This window comes from Pectinophora gossypiella, chromosome 1 (genome assembly GCF_024362695.1).
Source record: "Pectinophora gossypiella chromosome 1, ilPecGoss1.1, whole genome shotgun sequence".
NCBI classification, from domain to species: Eukaryota; Metazoa; Arthropoda; class Insecta; order Lepidoptera; family Gelechiidae; genus Pectinophora; species Pectinophora gossypiella.
In genome coordinates this window covers 12,168,776-12,189,462 of record NC_065404.1, presented here as the reverse complement: position 1 = coordinate 12,189,462, position 20,687 = coordinate 12,168,776, and the positions used below count along the sequence as shown (strand labels likewise).

The 20,687-nt window shown below is 44.6% G+C and overlaps 2 protein-coding genes across 3 annotated transcripts in view; one reads left to right on the top strand and one right to left on the bottom strand.

Annotated features, from left to right (window-relative positions):
- The window catches only part of LOC126368086 (fibronectin type-III domain-containing protein 3a), a 59,998-nt gene extending 56,794 nt beyond the window's left edge, over window positions 1-3,204 (top strand). For both annotated transcript variants that reach the window (XM_050011973.1, XM_050011981.1), the window contains 4 exons: window positions 25-1,975; window positions 2,064-2,306; window positions 2,648-2,854; window positions 3,029-3,204. In XM_050011973.1, the coding sequence (XP_049867930.1) occupies window positions 25-1,975; window positions 2,064-2,306; window positions 2,648-2,854; window positions 3,029-3,115 (2,488 nt within the window). In that variant the 3' untranslated portion in view covers window positions 3,116-3,204. The remainder of the gene's footprint in view (window positions 1-24; window positions 1,976-2,063; window positions 2,307-2,647; window positions 2,855-3,028) is intronic.
- Window positions 3,205-5,675: 2,471 nt separating this feature from the next.
- LOC126367361 (protein eyes shut) lies at window positions 5,676-19,163 on the bottom strand. The gene is made up of 21 exons (XM_050010860.1): window positions 18,977-19,163; window positions 17,958-18,106; window positions 16,994-17,224; window positions 16,011-16,124; window positions 15,113-15,281; window positions 13,607-14,516; window positions 13,210-13,523; window positions 12,672-12,861; window positions 12,332-12,483; window positions 12,076-12,212; window positions 11,640-11,891; window positions 11,188-11,361; window positions 10,815-11,028; window positions 10,335-10,492; window positions 9,625-9,825; window positions 9,100-9,285; window positions 8,491-8,619; window positions 7,928-8,200; window positions 7,464-7,642; window positions 7,010-7,310; window positions 5,676-6,078 (listed from the first exon to the last, which is right to left on the bottom strand). Exons 1-21 carry the CDS (start codon window positions 19,105-19,107, stop codon window positions 5,921-5,923), a joined length of 4,722 nt encoding a protein of 1,573 aa, XP_049866817.1. The 5' UTR covers window positions 19,108-19,163; the 3' UTR covers window positions 5,676-5,920.
- Between the last annotated feature and the right edge of the window lie 1,524 nt (window positions 19,164-20,687).

Below are 20,687 nucleotides of genomic sequence, written 5' to 3'. Positions count from 1 at the left end.
CGTTTTCCTGTGTGTGCGTGGCAGGGTGCGGGACCTGCGGCCGGGGCTGGAGTATTCGGTGTGCCTACAGATCCGCGCCGGCGAGCTGTCGTCGGGCCCCAGCGAGGCGGCCACGTTCCAGGCGCCGCCCGCGCCGCCCGAGCGGCTGCCCGCGCCGCGCGTCACGCAGCGCGCGCGCACGTCGCTGCTGCTGCGCTGGCCCGCCGCCGCCGACAACGGCGCGCGGCTCACGCACTACGTGCTGGAGATGGACGCCGGCGACGGGTTCGCGGAGCTCACGCGCCCGCGCACGCGCCAGCACACCGTCAACAACCTGCGGCCGCAGACCTGCTACCGCTTCCGCGTCGCCGGCGTCAACGAGTGCGGCCGCGCCGACTGGAGCGACGAGGCGGCCGTGTGGACGTGCGGCGCGCCGCCCGGCGTGCCCGCGCCGCCCGCGCTGCAGGACGCCGGCGCCGACGCGCTGGCGCTGGCCTGGGAGCGGCGCGCCGACGAGGAGTTCACGCTGCAGATGGACGACGCGGCTCGAGGCCACGGCTTCCTGCCCGTCTACGCAGGCCCCGACCGCGCCTATGTCTGCACCGGCCTGCGCCGCGCTACCGACTACCGATTCCGTCTGCGGTGCGAGACGACCGAGGGGCTCAGTCCCTGGTGTGCCGAAGTGACGTACCGAACGCTGCCCGAGAGACCCGGACCGCCCGGGCGGCCCGCGCCGCGCGGCAAGATCCACTCCCGCGCATTCCGCCTGCGGTGGGACCCGCCGACCGACGATGGAGGCGCCGCCGTCGAATCCTACACGCTCGAGCTCGACGGGGGCGAGGGCTTCCGCTGCGCCTACCAGGGAGCGGACAGGGAGGCTCACTGTGAGCGGCTGCAGCCGGGCACGCCGTACCGCGCGCGCGTGCGCTGCGCCAACGTGGCCGGAGACAGCGACTGGTCGGCCACGGAGACGGTGACGACGGAGGCCACGCAGCCGGCCGCGTGCGGCCCGCCCGAGCCGGCCGCCGAGCCGCGCGCCACGCTGCTGGGCGTGCGGTGGCGGCCGCCCGACTGCACCGGCGGCGCGCCGCTCTCCGAGTACCGCGTGGAGCTGGCCGGCGCCGACGGGGCCGCGCGCCTCGTGTACGCCGGGCCCGACGCCGAGTGCGTCGTGCGCGACCTCACGCCCGGCAGCGCCTACGAGCTGTGGGTGACCGCGTGCAACAGGGTCGGGGCCGGCCCGCCGTCGCCGCCGCTGCGGTTCACGACGGCACCGGCGCCGCCCGACGCGCCCCCGACGCCGACCGCGACCGTCGAGACCCCCCGCTCAGCCCGGTTGGAGTGGACCGCGCCGCGGGACAACGGCGCGCCGGTGCTCGACTACCGGCTCGAGATGAGCGCGACCAACGTGGACGACGCCTTCTCGGAGGTGTACTGTGGGCTGGAGACGAGCTGCGTAGTCGGCGAGCTGACGCCGTTCTCGCCGTACTTCTTCCGGGTGTGCGCCCGCAACGCGGCCGGGCGCGGCTCGTGGTCGGGCGTGCGCGACGTGCTGACGCCGCGCGCGCCGCCGGCCGCGCCCGCGGGGCTGCGCCACGAGGCCACGGCCGCCTCGCTGCGCCTGCACTGGCGCGCGCCCGCCGCGCACGGCGCCGACGTGCTGCGCTACCGCGTGCAGGTGGGCGACGCCGCCTTCGACACGGACGGGCCGGCGCCCGAGCGGCTCGTGGAGGGGCTGCAGCCGGACACGGTGTACCGCGTCCGGGTGGCGGCGCTGTCGGCGCTGGGGCTGGGCGCGTGGTCGGAGGAGACCCGCGCCCACACGCGGCCGCCGCCGCCGCTCCCGCCGCAGCTGCGGGCGCCTCTACCCGCGCACAACCACATCAAGCTGGAGTGGGCGCCGCTGCCCGAGGGCACGCAGTACTGCGTCGAGATGCGCGCCGCCGACGGCCGGGAGTTCCGCCCCGTCTACCGCGGCTCTGCGCGCTCCTGCAAGGTGCGTTCTCGCTCTCGATCGATGTCATAGATTAATCATATCGAACGGCTACCGGTCGAATCGTCTAAACAAAACTCGAACGTTACAGGTGAAGAAGCTCCGCGAGGCGACGACGTACCAGTTCCGCATCCGCGCGAGCGACGAGCGCGGCGGGCGCGGGCCGTGGTCGGAGCCCCTCACGGTGAGCACGGTGGCGGCGCCGCCCCCCGCGCCCCGCGCGCCCGACGTGGCGTTCCCGGCGCCCCGCCAGGCGCTCATCAGCTGGGACCCACTCGACGACGCCACCTACGTGCTGCAATGCGCCAAGACCAAGGACAACGTGTACAAGCAGGTGATCAATTCGGAGATTCTTTAACCGAGTGTAGAACTGGAGGTTAAAATGGCCACATTCATCTAAGAAAGCAATATTGCTATTTGACAGTTGTTTGCATTGCGCACTTACTTTTATATGCGCAAATGTAAAATTGTAATATTGCTTTCTTAGATGAATTGCTTCGATGTGCGCATTTTAACCCCCCTGATCTTCAAGGTTGATATAGGTGGTATACCTGCGTGATAGTGCCGGGGAGTCTTTTTTATCATTCACGCGAACAGAGTTGCGAATGCATTTATCTAGTTCATGAATCCAAAGTTATAAGTTCAGCCGCTAAATAGTATGTATTGTTCCGACAGGTGTACGCGGGCAGCGAGCCTGCCTTCCAGCTGGAGGAGCTGGAGCAGGGTGCAGAGTACGTGGTCCGCGTGTGCTGCGTGCGCGGCGGGATGGCGGGCGCGTGGTCGGCGCCGACCCGCGTCAGCGCGCCGCCCCGCGTCAGCGCGCCGCCGCCGGCTACCCGCGCGCGCCGCGCCCGCGTGCAGCGCGCGCTATCGCACACGCAGGTACACACGAATATGAAGTAGTCTTTACAGCACTTACTCATGCAAGGAAAACATAACAAATTCTGACGCGATTGTTTCGGGACCATCTAATCTAACCACCGACCCAAACACGCCGCATCGTTCCAATAACATCAAGTTATAACACAATTTTAAAAAATATATGTTTGTTCCTAGACGGCGCTGCTGATGGCGGGCGGTTTCCTGGTGCTGGCGGTGGTGGTGGCGGTGCTGGTGGCGCGGCTGGTGGAGCCGCGGCCGTGACGCGCGCTGGCGGCGGCGCTGCCCACCGCGCTCGCCACGCTGCCCATGTAGGCGCCCGCCCGCCGCCCATGTAGGCGCCCGCCCGCCGCCCACGTAGGCGCCCGCGCCCGCCCCCGCCGCCCGCCCACCGACCTATGACGGACGGTATGACTCGTTCTACGATCTATATTATACTGCCACGTCTTTGAACGATCTTCGGAAGTCAAACTTTTTAGTGAATGTAACCCTCCCGACCTCGAGGGCTCGGAATATCGCACGGCCGCGGACCGATGTCTCGCCCGCCTGCCGCTCGAGTGAAGGCCATGCGGTAATGTTGAAATTGTTAACGTAATTTGTATGTACATTGTGTAGATAAATCATATCGGCGATCGCGCCGTGCCACCGCATTGTAATGTTTAGTGGCACCATAAATTGCTGTCTATTTTATGTAAGTACTTCTTAATGAATGAAGAGCTCGTTAGATGTAAAGCGCCGATACGGTTGGGTATTTAGCGAGGTTTATTTTTGTCAGAATGTATTTAGACGACGGTGCTCGGCGCTCGACGGACGACGGCCTACCACACGGTTATGACGATTGTCTATGTTTATATTAGCTCGTAACTGTGTCCGGCTTCACATGTGTAAAATGGTTTATGCGTAAATGTGAAGTTGCCATTTTTGTAACGTGTAATATATGTAGTGCAGTGGGGCGTCGCTGCGTCGCGCCTCCCGTACGTTATATCTTTGTATTTCACAAATCTTCACGTCTAGTCTGTGCTTGTAACTTGTTGTTTCGTTTCCTCGAACGAGATACGCCATTCTATTTATTTATCATATTATATCGAATTGAATAATATATTTATTTTAATAGTGATAGTATTGTACTTCCAATATTTTTATAATCTGTTTGACTCTCTGTAAGTTTCCATACGTTATAATATGTCTGTAGTTTCCAATCTGTTGCATGTTTTATCAGATTTAAGTATAGCGAATTAGCGACCAAGGTGCTCTATTATTATTGTTATAGTTCCGTTTTAAGAGGGACGTGGCCCCTCGCTCTGCAACGAGTTTCCAGTGTGTGTGCTGTGATCACTTCCTTATGCGAATGAGACTGATTTTAAAATAAAAAATAAACTTTCTTTCTATTGAAATGTTTCAAAATACTTTCATACTTTGACGACGTACGTCTGCGCCGCCCGGCGGGCCCGCGCCGGCGGGGCACGATCCGATATACATATACTCCAATTACTTAGTTTTTATTCATATTACATGACTTTATTAATGACATTATGTAATTAATTATAGAATAATTTGTTTATAAATCTAGAGATTACGAATTATTGAGATTGTTACCACCCGGTAAAACATAAGGAATTGTTAAAATCAATTTAGAGGTATTTTTTAAGAAATTATGTCTTGAGTATAAGCATTATGAGAAAAACATATTATAAATCCCATATATTACTTCTACACCTTAAAGCGTTATAACGATTGTTAAATGATTTCTCTCATCTATAAATATAATTTTAAACGACATTCTTCATTGTAGATAAGTGAAATCTTTTATTATATTCATTTATTTAAAGTTAGCGTAAATTATGTATTATTGTATGGGATCTACATTTTAAACTTTGACGTTTCTAGTATCATTGTTCACTATATTGAATGTTATGGAAAAGTTTCTTGAATAATAATATGCATCATAATAAATTAAGCATCGTCATTGTCACGTAGTACCACGCATTCAGTGTCGGCTGCCCGCGGCCGCCCGCGGCCCTCTGCGCGGGCGCTAGTGGCGCACCAATAGGATTAATTACTTCGTAAATATCTAATATTTACTTCTCCTGTGATCAGCTTATATCAGTTTATCGTTCCTTATTATATTATTGTTGTCCGAAACATTCCTAGGGTTTGGTTCACTTTCAAGAAACTTCTTGTTTTAATTGTTGCTAATTTTTATAGTAGCCAAAAATTCACTTCGTGCCTGTATCTAATAAGGCATCTAAAGAAGGCGCAAGCACAGCTTGCAGCTACAAAGCAAATATTTAATTTTCGAAAATTTTATGGTAATAATAATGTGCAATTAACAATTTATTTATTCTTTATCGCTTAATATTATAATATTTATTTTTTTAGGAATTTATCGATATTCTATGATGTCGTATAGTAACTGTGAAGGAATCGATGTTCCTAACGAGTTTTACATGTTGTACAATACACCGATCAAGCTAAATTGTGTACTGCAGTCAAGCATTCCAACTTTATTCCACTTGTAAATAGGCCTAATGAATTCTACAACTTTTATAAATGTACATCTTGCTTTATATTGAGGTGTAAATAAATGTCACGTCGATGAGCTTCGCGTAAGGGCATGTTTGGGTACTGAACATGTATGCCAAGGAAATTACTACAGTGTTGAGACTAAACATTTTAATGGTTATAATGATTAACGGGGATAACATCTCATATTGTATTTGTGTTTGAATTAGTGACGTATAACGAAATGTATATGTTTATAATATAATATTTGATGATGTTATGTATACAATTTATTAAACATGAATATATCAATAAAACTATATTTTGTGTACGAAGAATGTTTAATTTTTTTCTACTAATACCAAACATCAGTGATAGATTCTACTAGTTTTTTGGAGGACAGAGTTGTACTTAGGCACATTATTTACAATGGTAGACAATAAATCTAAAAATACACAACTAACATGGTACCAATTGGTCGTATAAAGACTAGAAAAGTTTTGTACTTTGAGTATTTGAAGTGTTTATAACGCGACAACTTAATACAAAATTACCTGAAACGCAGGCTCACGGGAATAGTTGGCACGACTTAACATTTTCGCTATAAATATCAATATAATTAGTGATATAGGAGTCCTCTTTCGTGGATATCTGGTCGATGCAACCCTTGAAGTTGTATGGAAATGTCTTCTTTGCTGTGGCACTGTCTTCTTCGGTTATACCGCCTGTAAACATTAAAATTATTATTTACTGGCTTTCCGTCCGCGTGGACTCCGATTATCAAATTGTAGCCTATGTCACTTAGGAATATAAGCAGTCTTACAAAATTTGCCTTTTTTAAAAAAATAGACCACATTTGACAGCGTCAAATACCTCAGTGTCTCAAGACGAAAGTCTGACCAGTGCGTGTTGCCAGTGATGACCTACGGCAGTGAGACGTGGCCGCTTACTATGGGTCTCGTGAGGAGGCTCGGTGTCACTCAGCGGGCAATGGAGAGAGCTATGCTCGGTATTTCCCTGCTCGATCGAATCAGAAATGAGGAGATCCGCAGGAGAACTAAAGTCGCCGACATAGCTCGGAGAATTGCAAAGCTGAAGTGGCAGTGGGCAGGACACATAGCAAGGAGAACCGATGGCCGCTGGGGTGGAAGGGTTCTGGAATGGCGACCACGTGTCGGACGACGCTCAGTGGGTAGGCCCGCTACAAGGTGGACCGACGATCTGGTGAAGGTCGCGGGAAGCCGCTGGATGTGGGCAGCGCAGGACCGATCGTCGTGGAGATCCTTGGGGGAGGCCTATGCCCAGCAGTGGGCGTCGTACGGCTGATGATGATGACGACAGCGTCAGGCTCATAATAAATGGGAGCCATCATGGAGAATTACACCTTAAACTGTGATGACCTCAGAACAGAAAATGTGATGACAATGACGCTAAGGAAACGTAGATTATTTCATACATGGTTATAGTTAGAGACGAAAACTATTGAGTTCATGCTGCTTAATACTATTTTGGGCATTCTTTAGGGTTAACGTTTACGTTAGTATTATATGATCTGCGACGGCGTTAAGTAGTTATTTGTACGAATCCGCAATAGTAATCAGTTTACATGTCAAAACTGTCTGCAAATTCAGTAATTCCTTATTGTATCCAACTTACCTATAAATAACTCTACATCGTCGTAGTCAATTTCCGTCGCTAAACCTGGCTCTTCGACGTAAGCTACCAGCTGATCAACCATTACAGTTATGTTTTTCCTATCGAACCTCACAATCACAGTATGCCATTCTGCATCACCCAGGAAACCCGCATGCGGGGCCATTCTGGAGAGATATCTCGAAGGTTCTGGAAACTTCGTTCCTTTCATATTAAATACTTCAATGGAAGAGTTGTCGTGATGGAAATACCAGGCCACTTTTAGGTATCCGTGCTCGAGGCCGATACCGAAGAAATTGGCACCCTGTGAACAAAAACAGATTTGCGAAACCGTTAAGCGAAAAAAATAGTATGTAGCGATAATTTTGCCTCGGAAATCGTTTTTATAAAACTACTCACAAAAATGTTAACTTGACAAGTTATCAGAGAATGTTTTGCGTTTTTATTTCATACTGACCATATTGTACCACATTAACAACCCGTTGGGTTCCGCTGTAGTAAAATTCAAAGCAATATAGGACGGCTTCGCCAATGTCGGACCAATACGTTGTTCACCAGTTTGACGTTCTAGGGAGTTCCGTCTACCCACAGATAATAATCCGTCTCCATTGAACTGAGGTATTGTTATATTGATCTCTGAAAAATAAATAAATTAGGATTTAAATAATACGCTACAAATGGGCACTAATCGGTTCGAAGATTGTAATATGGGAACCACTTATTTTGACTAAGTATTCTAAAATCACCTTCCTTAGACGATCACATAATTAAAAATTTCGTCTTCTATGTCACCTCTATTGCGCAAACATTTACAGGAAATTTACCAGTAACTAAAGTGTACAAAGGCGGCCTTACTGCATATTGCTAAAATAGATCTGTTAACCGCCAGTTTTAAAGCTACACACAGTACAGTATACTAACTGGTGCGGCAGTTGTCGCCGGCGTGTCCGGCGGCGCACACGCAGGCGCCGGCCCGGCAGCGCCCGCCGGGCGGCGCGCACGCGCCTGCGCTGCAGCGCGCCGCCCGCCGGCAGCGCGCGCCCACCGTGGCCCCGGCGCTCTCATCGCCCGCCGGGCCCCCGCCGCTCAAAGCGCATGCGCACCGCGCCACACCGTCCTCGACTATACACGCTCCGCCGCCACAAGTCTCGCTTCCGCAAGGTGTGCCGTCGCAGTCGCCCAGGTTTTGTGCCCCTGGAGAACATTAAAATCTTTTCATAATACGGCGAAAAAGCGACCTTTTTGCTAAGGTTGCAAAGGCTAGGTAAGGTCGGCAACCATATTTTTCCATATTCACACTTTCACTTGTTGTTCATTATATCATGTATTACTACTAGTGGACTCGGGTTATTTAATGTAGATAGCGAGTGAAACAGGAGTAGGGAGGTAAAAGAGAACAGGGAAAACTTTTTTATTATTATAATTATTAATTATATTAATGGAAATTGCTAATTACTTACCAATAATCGTAAATCACTACCTACCTTCAATGTTATGCCTTTCCAAAGGCAGCAGCACATTGTTGATGTGAAGGTTTCTGATGCAACCGGTGAAAGATTCTGGAGCTCCGGACATTGCGTCGAATGGTAGAGACGCTAAATCTTTTGCTCCTCCTGAGTCAAAGTAATGTGTCAAAGGGATAATTTTCAAATATTAACATTTAAGTACTTACCATAAACAAAAAAGCAAAAAAGTGGAGAAATTAAAGTAAATATTTTAGGTTATTTGAAGATTTTTCCTATTAAACTTGATACTTACGCCTACTTAGAGTCTCGACCTAGATATGATATTATCGTACAATAAATCATAGACGATTTACCAATCATCTCTTTATACCCCTCATTTTATTTTAATACGCAATAAGGAAGAAGAAAAATAGAGAGGATGGGGCTTTCCATCACTGGGTTTAGTCAACATCATCATTTCCCTAGCATTATCTTGATTTTTCACGGGGTCCGCTTATCTGACCTGAAGATTTGACAGGTCTAGTTTTTTACAGAAGACCTTCCAACCCGCGAAGAGAAAACCAGCCCAATATAGGTTGGCGACGGCAGGCGGGTTCAAGACCATAGTATACCATAAAATTCACTCACCAATCAGTACAGTTGCATTCGTCTGTGTATGGGGATAAGCATGAGCTAACATAGCTTCAGTACTAAGGGAACCGTCTGCCCATACATATAGGCGACTCCCGTATCTACCCGCTTTCACGTTATGCCATTGAGACATGGATAGAACCACGCTACTGCGGACGAGAGATGTCACTCCAGACGATTGATCTGAGAAGTAAATAAAAGATTTAGGTATGATTTGAATTTGAGATGATCATATCCGGCTCGAAGGACGTAATGAAATAGCAACAACGTAGTTTATTCTTAGCAAAGCCACAAATTATGTACAAGAAAAAAAATGTATAAGTACCTACTTTTTTTTTGTTAAGTATGATAAAAAGTTAGAATTTCTTTAACACAACAAGGAATATTTATCGACTTCAATTAACATTTTACTAAATGTATCCGGCTCGAAGGACGCATTAGATTTTGACGAATTAATAAAGTTGTTTTTAAACTAGACTCCTCATAATAGTCGTAATACAACCAATTTAAAAAGCACATTACCCGTCCATCGATACTCCAACATGCCTCCTTGCAGCGACAATGACGTATAGAAGTGTGGCGTCTGCGCAAATACAATCAGCCCGCGTTCCTTGGCAGGTTTGATCTCCACCTCGAACGACAAACTCACGCTGGACATGAGGCGTGGGAGTAACTGGACGAAGGACCGTATGCCCGTGAAGAGAACGTCCGTTGGGATCAGGTCTGGTAATCAGAAGGCGGAATTATATTGCTCGCAGCAAAATTGGCAGTCTTGGATTACTTATGTTATTTTAGTCTAATTTGTAGAGACAAATCAGTCAAAATACATAGAGATTCTCGTGTCTTTTTCTTTTCAAGTGTGTAGTTTTATAAGACATCCATATCAGTATTGTACAAACAATAACGTCAGTTTCTCTTTGGGCTACCTACATAGATATTTCCTACGGAAGATTTGACAGGTCCGGTTTTTTACAGAAGCGACTGTCTGTCTGACCTTCCAACCCGCGAGGGAAAACCAGCCCAAACCTCTGAAAATGCATTTCTCGGGAATGTGGGTTTCCTGACGATGTTTCCCTTCACCGCTGAGCACGTGATCCAATCATGATTTCGAAAACAAATTCGGCCTGTGTTGGATTCGAATCTGCGGCCTCGAAATGAGAGAAGCGTTCTACCATCTGGGCTATCACCTGCTGAGACATCCACTTATGTTTTTAAAATATAAAATATCGTACCTAGTTCGCAATTGACTCCTGTCTTCCCATAAGGACAGTCGCATTGCGCTTTATCAGCCGTGAGGATGCATTCGCCGAGACATTTTGTTACTGAGCGGTCACATGGACTCTTCTTAGCGGAACACGTCGGCCCGAACCACCCCTCATTGCATATGCATCTGTTGGATTATGTTAAATAAGTAAATAATCTCACTTATTCACAAAACTCACACTCCTTTTTGGAAGAGTCAAAGCCTGAAACCAAACGTAAGGATTGACAGGTTACATTTTGCTACCCATCAGTCATTACACGTGGCGTGAGTTTCTAATAGCGTTTATCTTAGTCGACATGTTTGATAATATGAATGGGGACAGCCGTTGTCTATTATGAGAGCTCATAACCATCATAGGCTTTCTTAATAAGTAGTATTTGAATAACTGATAAGTAGGTAAAGTACCTACCTTACTGATCAAATACTACCAAAAGTAATAATAACTTACCCATAAGTAGCAGGAGAATGTATACAAACTCCTCTCGGCGCGTTGCAAGACTTGGAAGTACATTGCGCCACACCACACTGGCCCACTCCTCGGCCTGACACGGCCTTGCCCGAGCCTATGGCCTGCCCTGACACCTCCCAGACGCAGCCCCTCCACCCCGTGTGCAGCGGCAAATCATGAGGCAGCTCGTGGAAGTTCTCAGATGGGTGTCCTCCTGAAACATGTTGATTTAAGTAGGTATGAGGAACATCCGAACATAAGGCGGTACCTATCGCAAGCGATACCGGCTGCCGAACGTGAGTTTACTTATAAGGTCAGTTACTTTGCTCTCTGGGTCTAAGTATAAAGTAGGTACTTAAACTGATCATCTCACCAATATAAATATAAGGTAACAACGCCATCTTAGCGTCACTGGTAGGCGCGTTGCCAGTGACATTCTGGCGGGCGTCGACGCTGAGTCCACCAGAACGACCTCGCCGCCACACGCGCACTGTGTGGCCTCCTCGACGGGGGCTGAGAGGGCGAGACGTAAATATGCGTCGTGGACCTGAAAACGAATTAAAATACCCGATACAGAAAAATAGGTGGTCATATAAAAAAAGGAACGTGCGGTATGGAAGTGCTGCCGTGGATCTTGAGTGCTTTATAACCACTAAGTACTGGTCATTTTGCGTTGGCCACACTTTTTGAGCCGAAGTTTAGGTGCCACCTATTGGCATCATCAAGTAAAAATTTTGACATTTGAAAGTGATCGAGCTTGCGCTTCTCTACCAACTTCTAAGCAAAACCCGGTTTACAGCAGACTAATAGAGAATTTTCACTCACCACTTCCCATATTCCAGGTTAGCATCAAATACCCCTTCACAAACGTTAAGGCTAGATGTTGACTGCGGGAGTCATGTCGTCCCTTCTGCCCGACAAACGCTAGCAGTGCGATCTGATCCATGTCGGGAGTTTGGAAGCGCAGGCGCAGATCAAAACGATCAGAGTTTATTACAGAGGGAGACAGTGGGTAGACGAGAAAGGAAGACACTCCTGTTGTTATTGGGGCGAGTGATGGACGAGTTATTTCCACGTCTGAAATAGAAGATAATTTAAAAGGTTTAGACCATTCAAAATAATTGCACACACAAAATATTCATGATCCTACTCTAGGCTCTTTGCCTGTATTTTTTTATTCGATCGATAATGATGTTATTTGATATAGAAATATTGCTGTGAGTTAATTGAGTAGGTACTTACTATAACTGTTAACACTTACTATATTCACAGAATATTCCATGTTTGCCGTAAGGACAGAGACAGAGGAAGCCGCTTCCAGGATGCCTCACGCAACTGCCTCCAGACTTGCAGGGATTATGATCACATACGGATTGTTCGCAATGATCCCCAGTCCAACTGAAAGAAAATAATTAAGTAAGTAGTCATGTTTGCCAAAATATTCGACGTGCAAAACCAGCGATGAAGAAAGATGAGTGACATTGTCATTCTATCACTTTCAGGTTTTTAAGACGAACCCATTAGCACAGGAGCAAGTGTATCCATCGCCGTAGTCGCTGCAAGATCCGCCATTATGACAAGGACACGATAGACAAGATAATGAAGAACATTCAGTTACTTCACTTGCATTTATTGCGTCTCCGAATACATCCCGATTTTCATCGTTCACCTGAAAGAAAATGATATCACCTTTAAGAATCATATCTAAGGTATCCCTCTCATACGGTAGAGTGGATGTCAGAATACAAATCCATCGAGATGATTAAGCAACGTGGGAGATATGTTTCGATTTTTCCTATTGAAAGTAAAGAATTCAAGAATCATCTTGCACAAATTATTTATTTTCGAAAATCATACCATAAGGTCTTTGATACATCCTATGAAGGGTTTACTTTCAGCGTCTCTGCCTTCTGGTGAGTTTCCTAAATAAAACGTCGTGTTGTAGTCCAAAGAGGAGATATTGGCGACTTGACCCCCGCTCATTGCCACCGTGTCGTTGAGGCGAAGAGTTGCGTTGCAGTGTTGCTCGTTCAGATAGAGGTCCAATCTAGAAGAGTCATAAGTATCAATGTAAGTAAGTACCTACCTAATAGCGATAAAGACTTGATTGCTGTGAATTGTTGAAACTGCGTAAAGTTAAAGTCACGACTGTATGCAGTCCATATCGCCTGCACACGACTGCAGTCAACCGCGTGAAGTTGAAGTCACACTGCATGTAGTCAAACGTACAGCTGCATGCAATTGAATATAGTGATTGCGCGCGGTTGCTGCTGATACGACGGCGTGCGGTTGCTGCGGTGCAGTCCGTCTCATGATAGCCTTAATAGTAGAGAATGCCACGGAAAGTCAGGAAAGGGTTTCAGTAAGTAACAGGAATTCATTACCACTTACTTACCTTGTTTCAATTTTCATCTGATACCCTTTATTAACGAACGTCTTCAGCTCACTTAAAAGCATAGTTTGGTAGCCACAGGAGAATTTAAACTTTAAAAGGCCAGAATTCATATAAAGTTGCATGTACACTCCTTTTGCAATGTCCACATGCATTATTTGGCCGTCTGTTATTAGTGTCTTCGCGTTGAATGCTATGGCTATCGTGGTTGTATTCTGAATTCTGTGAGTTATGTACGAGTTGCCGCCGAAAGCTGCTGATACGATTGAAATTTTCTCGTCACAGAATCGTCCTCTATAATTGAAGGTGCAGTGGCACTGAAAGATAACAACAACAACAGTTTGGAATATTATCTCTATAATACTACGTACTTACCTGAGATTCTTATTTTTATACTTACTCGAATGCCATGTGCTGTACTAGTACATGTTCCATGTTTATTGCAAATAGATTCAGTACAATCAGAAGGCGTAGTAGTATAAAGATATGTAGTATTGTCTAATCCTGTAGTAACATCCATAGCTTCAGTAGTAGTCACTGGTAGGGGTATATCTGTGGCAGCATGTTCCGTTGGAGTATCCGTGAACATTTTTTCCGTTGTCGTATCAATTTTTGGAGTTGATGTTACTTCAGTTATTGAAGAAGGCGATGGCGAGGTTGATGTCGTTTCTGATACAGTAGTTCCTGTATCCACTACTGTAGGTACAGTTGGCTTTGGGGGTTCCGTTGAGGTAGACTGTGGTTGTGTTGGTTCAGTTGCAAAACTAGTCGTAGTGTCTTCATCAGTTCGAGGCAGTTTGGCTGTAAATTCTGTACCTTTAGCACAACCTTCCTGACATTCTGTCGTTGTCTCTCCTTTATGGTCATCAGTTTCAATCGTTTCTCTAGACTCTGCTTCAAACGTTTCCGTCACATCTGTTAAAGTTGTAGGTTCAGTAATAGTAGTAATTTCAGTCGCAGTAACAATTTCGCTTTGAGCTGTAGATATTTCTGTGGCTCTTTCTGTTGTTCGAGGTTCAAATAACGTTGAACCTATAGTAGTTTCAGTGTCAGGTATAAATGTGGTGGTGGGTGGTATAGTATCATTGTATATGGCATAGGTAGTGATTATTTCTGTGGTTGTAAATCCGTCTATAAGCGTGGTGAAAGTTGGTTGTGTTGCATTAGGCGAAGGCGTAGGGCTGACGTACTCGCAGTCGTGTGTTCCATCGTCTAGTATAAGACATTCGCAAAGAGGGCCTGTTAGCTGCGGCGGGCACGAGCAGGTGAAGTTGTCAACACCGTCGATGCAGGTACCACCATTCATACACCTATAAAGAGCATGTAACAAACATATTAAAATCACAATCATTTTATAAGTAAGTTTTCTAAAAAATCGAATGTGTTTGTTCATTATTACAGGTAAAAATATTCCCCTGTGCCAAAATATACCAGTGTAACACAATGTAGCTAACTTGCACGCCGTTTTCCACCTACATAAAACATGGCTTCCTATATCTATAGGATTATACTAGGGATTTTTTTTTGTACACTTAGTGCCTTCCCACTTTTATTGGCCTCTCACGCCATGTGGAGTTGGCTGGAAGAGATCTCTTAGAGATAAGTCCACCTTTTGTACCTATTTTTGTTTTTTTTTGTCATTAATTTAATTATTGTGTACAGTAAAGGGTTGATCACCTGATTGTCCAAAAAGTAAGATGATCCGTGCTTCGGAAGGCAGGTTAAGCCGTTGGTCCCGGTTACTACTTACTGATGTAAGTAAGTAGTCGTTACATGAGCCATGTCAGGGGCCTTTGGCGGCACTGACACTAGGGTTGATGAGGTTGGTACTCCACCTCACAACCCACACGATAGAAGAAGAATAAAGAGTTCAATAAAGTATCGATAATAGTATGTTTTAGTATACCTAGGTCCCAGCAAGCACTCGTCGTATTGCAGCTCGCAGCGCTCCCCGTGGTAGTCGGGCACACAGTAGCAGACGCGCAGCCCGTCCTCTACCACACATAGCGCGTTGTTGCTGCAAGTGTCCGTCGCGCAAAACTCGATTTGCACTTCGCAGCTTTGGCCCGTAAAACCTGGATGGATGGGATATTCACGAGGTAGATATTATAGTTATTATTATGTTTAAGTAAACGGTTTTAGGTATAGTAAACAAATAAAAGAGAAGGTGCAGGTCGTGTCGTATCGGGAGGTGAAGGTTTTGGCGGGAAGAAGAGAGGAATGGCGGTTACTTCACCGACAAGAGCGCAGCTCTTTAATAGAGAGAGAAACGGTTTTATACGTATATGTAGATATATTTATTATAATGTATTTCATATATTGCACCTCTTTTTATTCTCCCGCAAATATTCTTTTACTACCTCTGGGTTGGCTGGAAGAGATCTCTCCTAGAGAGAAGTCGTCCCTTGTAAATATTCATTTCATGTTTGTGATGTAACTAGTTGTTAAGTGCAATAAAGTACATTATATTAAGCGATTTATTGAAAATGTCAATTTTAAGAGGTTGCATTATTAAAGATGTTTTTTTAATCCTACCACGTTGGTCTAACAGAAAGCTCGGTGTGGGTACTTAGTTTATCGCGCGCAGGATGTTCTTCTGACTACCCCGATTGGGATATAGTCGCCTATGTATGTTTTTTTTTTTAATTTGTTTTAGAAACTGCTCATCTCTAAGGGACGAAGATAAGTACTTTGTAAACTAAAGAAAATAACTCCTGCGCGCGTTGATGTCTTTTCTATGAAAATATAGTAACCTCGTAAAGTACCTGTAATATCGAACTTTAACTAAAGTTATAGGTACTCACCATAAGTGCAGGCGCACATGTAATCCGCGTGCATGTCGATGCAAACGCCTCCATTCTGGCAAGGGTTGGACTCGCATTCGTCGATTTGGTCTTCACATTTCGATCCGGTCCATCCTTTAATAAATCAGTCAATCAATAATACTTTATTGCACAACGACATATACAAAGGACATTAACATACGAATAAAAACATAAGCACAATAGACGGCCTTATTGCTAAACAGCAATTTCTGCCAGGCAACCTTAGGGTAAAAGAAGATTATGTATTGGAGCACGAGCTGGTGCAATAAACATACTTATAATGATACCAACATAACTAAAAAAGAATAATAAATGATATATACTTTACAAAGATTTGTTTTTTTTTTACTTCCCCTGAGACAATTTTGAAGCACTCTTTTCTACGGTTATTCTATAATATTCACGTTTGGTTAACCGTCAGGGTAGACAGACTAGAACCACGTTTTACATCTCCTTCATAATACAATAACAAGTAAACAAGTACTATTTATTAGGCCAAACTGAACTATAAGTTTAAGTACAAATAAAATAAAATAGAACACCGGATTTCTAATCCACTGGGCTTTGTAATGCGGAAGCAAATACAAAGCAAAAGTAAAAGTTCTCGAGTCAAATCACTTTCCTGCTTGTCAAGGTTGTTTCACTTTTTTGAACTAAGTTCTGACTCTGTAAATCGATTTGTTGTAGAAACATCTTTTCAGATTCCGTATAAAACGTAGATTACTGGATTAAGATGTATACCTACGCATCTTCTGCTTTTCGTTTCGACAGCAAATGACGTACATTACACAAATACATAAAAATAAGATTAAGTAGGTAGTTTTTGTTCCGTACCGCTCGATGGACTTATTAGAAAAGTCTTATAGTAGGTACTTAGTAGGTAAGTATACTTACTATTGTAAATTAGGGTACCTATATTATGGTACGAAAATTGGCAAGTAAATACTGACGTTACAGCATACCTGAAGCACACTTGCAGTAGAACTTGAACCCGGGCCCCTCGATGCACTGTCCGCCGTTATAGCACCGGACCTCCTCCGTACTATTACACACAGCGATGTCAACCTCGCAGTGTTCCCCGGAGTACCCGGGCACGCAGGAACACACGTAGCCGTTGGTCAGGTCGATGCATGTGCCGTTGTTCATACAAGGGTTTGACTCGCACTCGTTGTAGTTCGTCTCGCAATTGTCGCCTGGAAGAAATATCTAGGTAATAGAAATAGAAATGTTTTATTGCGACCATGTGTTCGTACAAATTGTGGTGTTGTAAAAATACAGAAGTAAGTATTATAGTATCAACATAGACCCCGGTAAGAGCACTGCAACTCGTAGAGAGGACAACATAGGTACTTAATTATTAGTCAGTGATACAATTTATATTTATCATACTATATTTTAACAATATTATATGTAAGTACTATGATTTTTTTTTTGACGTGACTTATTGTAGATTTGTCGCAAATGGCATTAACTATTTAGGGCTCTCACTCGGTACAACATTTTAGACAACCAGTCTGAGGGTGCTCAGTTGGGCGCGAACCTCGGGTCAGGGCGTCGTCTGAGAGGGTAATATTTGAAAGAATTAATCGACCCAAGAGGGTCAACAGTGATAAGCGCTGAATGGGGGAAATCGTCGAACACGCTGGCGGGGTCGGTATCGGGGATCTGAAGTGTTTGTTGTCTAGCTAGTAGTCGCGGCTAGATGATTCGTAATCGGGTCGTCGGGGTCGTATATATTTTACGTTCTTCGGGCACCGTTACTTTTCTGTATCGCCGCAACTACCGGGGATTACTTAATATGAGTAGTTCACATCACAGGTTGCTTTTTCGTACAAATTCCATAGTAATTTCGTGTTTTGACATTTGGTAAAAACTTAAAAAGTAACTGAGTTGGAAACTACCCTATTAGATAGGTATTCAACAAACCAATAAATCCATCAGGACAGGTGCAATTGTAAGTAGCGATCCCGTCCACACACGTGCCTCCATTCTGGCAGGGGTCTGACCAGCATTCGTCCCAGTTCGTCTGGCACTGCACCCCCGTGTACCCATCCACACAGTAACAGGCATATGTGCTGAAAGCATGTTGGTAATAACAGATCTCGGTCGTGAGTTATGTAGGTATGTATAGTCTCATATTGGCAATAATAAAAATGCCTATAGTAGCTATACACACATCTAAGGGGAATTATACTGCTGGACAGAGACACCTCTACTTTTTGAGGAGTACAGAAAAGTAGGGAGATACTCTACCATGTTCCACAACAGATAAGCTGGAAATGAAAGAACTCTTAGTCCCGAGTCTCAATTTATTTCAATAAGTAAGTGTTTTCACGGCAATATACCACAGTGCCTGCTGTAAGTAAGTACCTAGGATTTTGTAAGCATCATTGTAATTTGTAAGTGAAGGCTAAACTGTAGGTATAAATTGTTTATTCAGGGGCAATAAAACAGGGATAACCTTTATGTAAGTAATGGAATAATTTACCTTAGTTTAAGTAGGTACCTAAGTCAATTTACTTATATGTATTTATTTGCTACAATACATTATTACTTATACATTATAATAGTAGATATATATTTACTTTTCTTTTTACCCAAAAGGAGGGTTATTCGATATATTTATTAAGACGGGTAGTAGTGGAGAAAAGGGATGAAGGAGGCGTGTGCACTGCAGTCGAATGGTGTAGGCTGATAATAACATCACTAATTTAAGAGCCACGCTCTTGTTGGTGTAGCATTCTCCATTCTTCTCCATCAAAGGCCAATTCCTTCACTTCATTACACGACTTTCACCTTCTCTTTATTTTGTTCTATGTAAGCCCTTCTTGGTCTTCCCCTTCCTCTCTTTCCTTGTAGCTTCCTTTCTATGATGTTTTTAATAAATACTGACACAGGCTATAATAACATATAATAATAATTAAATCTATATTTAAAATACTTACCTATTAATATCATCGATGCATATACCATGAAGGCATGGATTGCTGAGGCAGGCGATCCCAGCGTAGACCATGCGTGTGAGCGACAGCACCCACCAGACTGTATTTAGGGCTCCACCCTTTTCCATCACCATGTTTGATATTTCACTCTTTTTGAACTTTCACAGATCCCATCTTAATATTTACTCTAACATACCTAAAAATAAGTGCCAATTTAATTGAATTGAAGAATTTAATAAATGTGCTTTTGATTTAACAATAATTTAAGTAAGTACCTACTTACTGTCACCAAAGGTTCGTGAAATTATGATTGAACAAACACACACAGAGAAGTACTTGTCACAGTCACAACTAAAATAATTTATTCCACTAACCCACCATTCGCTATCAATACTTAAGTACTTAAATGTAATTTTACTATCTATACACCATTTGGGGCATTTTAGTAAATTAAAGGCGATATTATAAACAAGTTAGAAACCTGCTAGCGTATTCAAAAGATGTTATCAGTAGCTGCCACACAGTGACAGCAAGTTAATTTTAATAAAAATAAACTTTGACCGTGTTAGCGCTCACTGGAACGAAAAATTGGGGCTGGCGACTAGGTGTGGTTTACCTTTGTTGTCATGGCAACGGATAAACATACAATACCGGCTGCCGGAGCGCTCTCAATTATTGACAAAATTCCAACACCATGATTCGTGATACCTACCTTCAATAAATAAAGCGCAAGTAGACATGCAACATCGGGCGAAAGGGACCTATTGATCTTCATTTATTTCCGTTCCTGGATATAAGTACAATTCTATTATTTTAAGGTGATGCGTGTCAGTCAGCTAGGTAACGCTGCGTCAGCAGATGGCGTTACTTCTGCATTTTTCGTATTTTTTTCCATTTATTCGTTTAGTGTTGAGTTCTGACCCAGTGAAACGTTAGGTGGCGAAATCTTACATACATTATCTTTAAGTTAAGCTACAATTTTGAAGTATTTACTGCAGATATCATATTAAAACATTGCATCAAAAGTTGGTGTCATTTCAATTTGTGTACAAACACGAAGCTGTCACACACACATGCGAACTAGGTTAGCTATTAAAAGAGATGCATAATTTGAAGTCTACTTCTAACTTCTAAATGGCGCATTTGGTAAAGCAGTCGCCGCCATTCTTAAGTTTCACGGTTCAAACCCCAAGTGCATGTTTTAATTGTTTTTACTTTTTGTATTTTTTTTTACAATTGAATTTGGCGAACCCGTTTATTTGTTACGGAATTTTCAAAAAGTATCACTTTTACCAGTAATATTATAATTATACAATAATGTACTTTGCACTAAAGTACCTTCCGTAATTTCCGTATTTTTTATTTTGTAAAATTCTAACAGGCATTAATCGCATCAGTGAACATGCGGCTAACTAAAAAACTACTGAACGGATTTTCATACGGTTTTCACCAATGAGTAGAGTGATTCATGGGCGTGCTTTAGGGTATATAATTTATACAAGTATTTTTTGTTTGTATAAAATGGTTCAAAAATGATGATGAATATCAAACATAATTATCGTTACAAATATAGCCGACTTGGAGCTTTCGGCGAAAACGCTGCCTGAGCCCATTGAGATATAACAAAACAACGTATGGTTGAATTGTTCCATTTTTGTAGGTCTACCGGAAAGTCCACAATATGTCATAATAATTATATTGTGTATAAAGAATT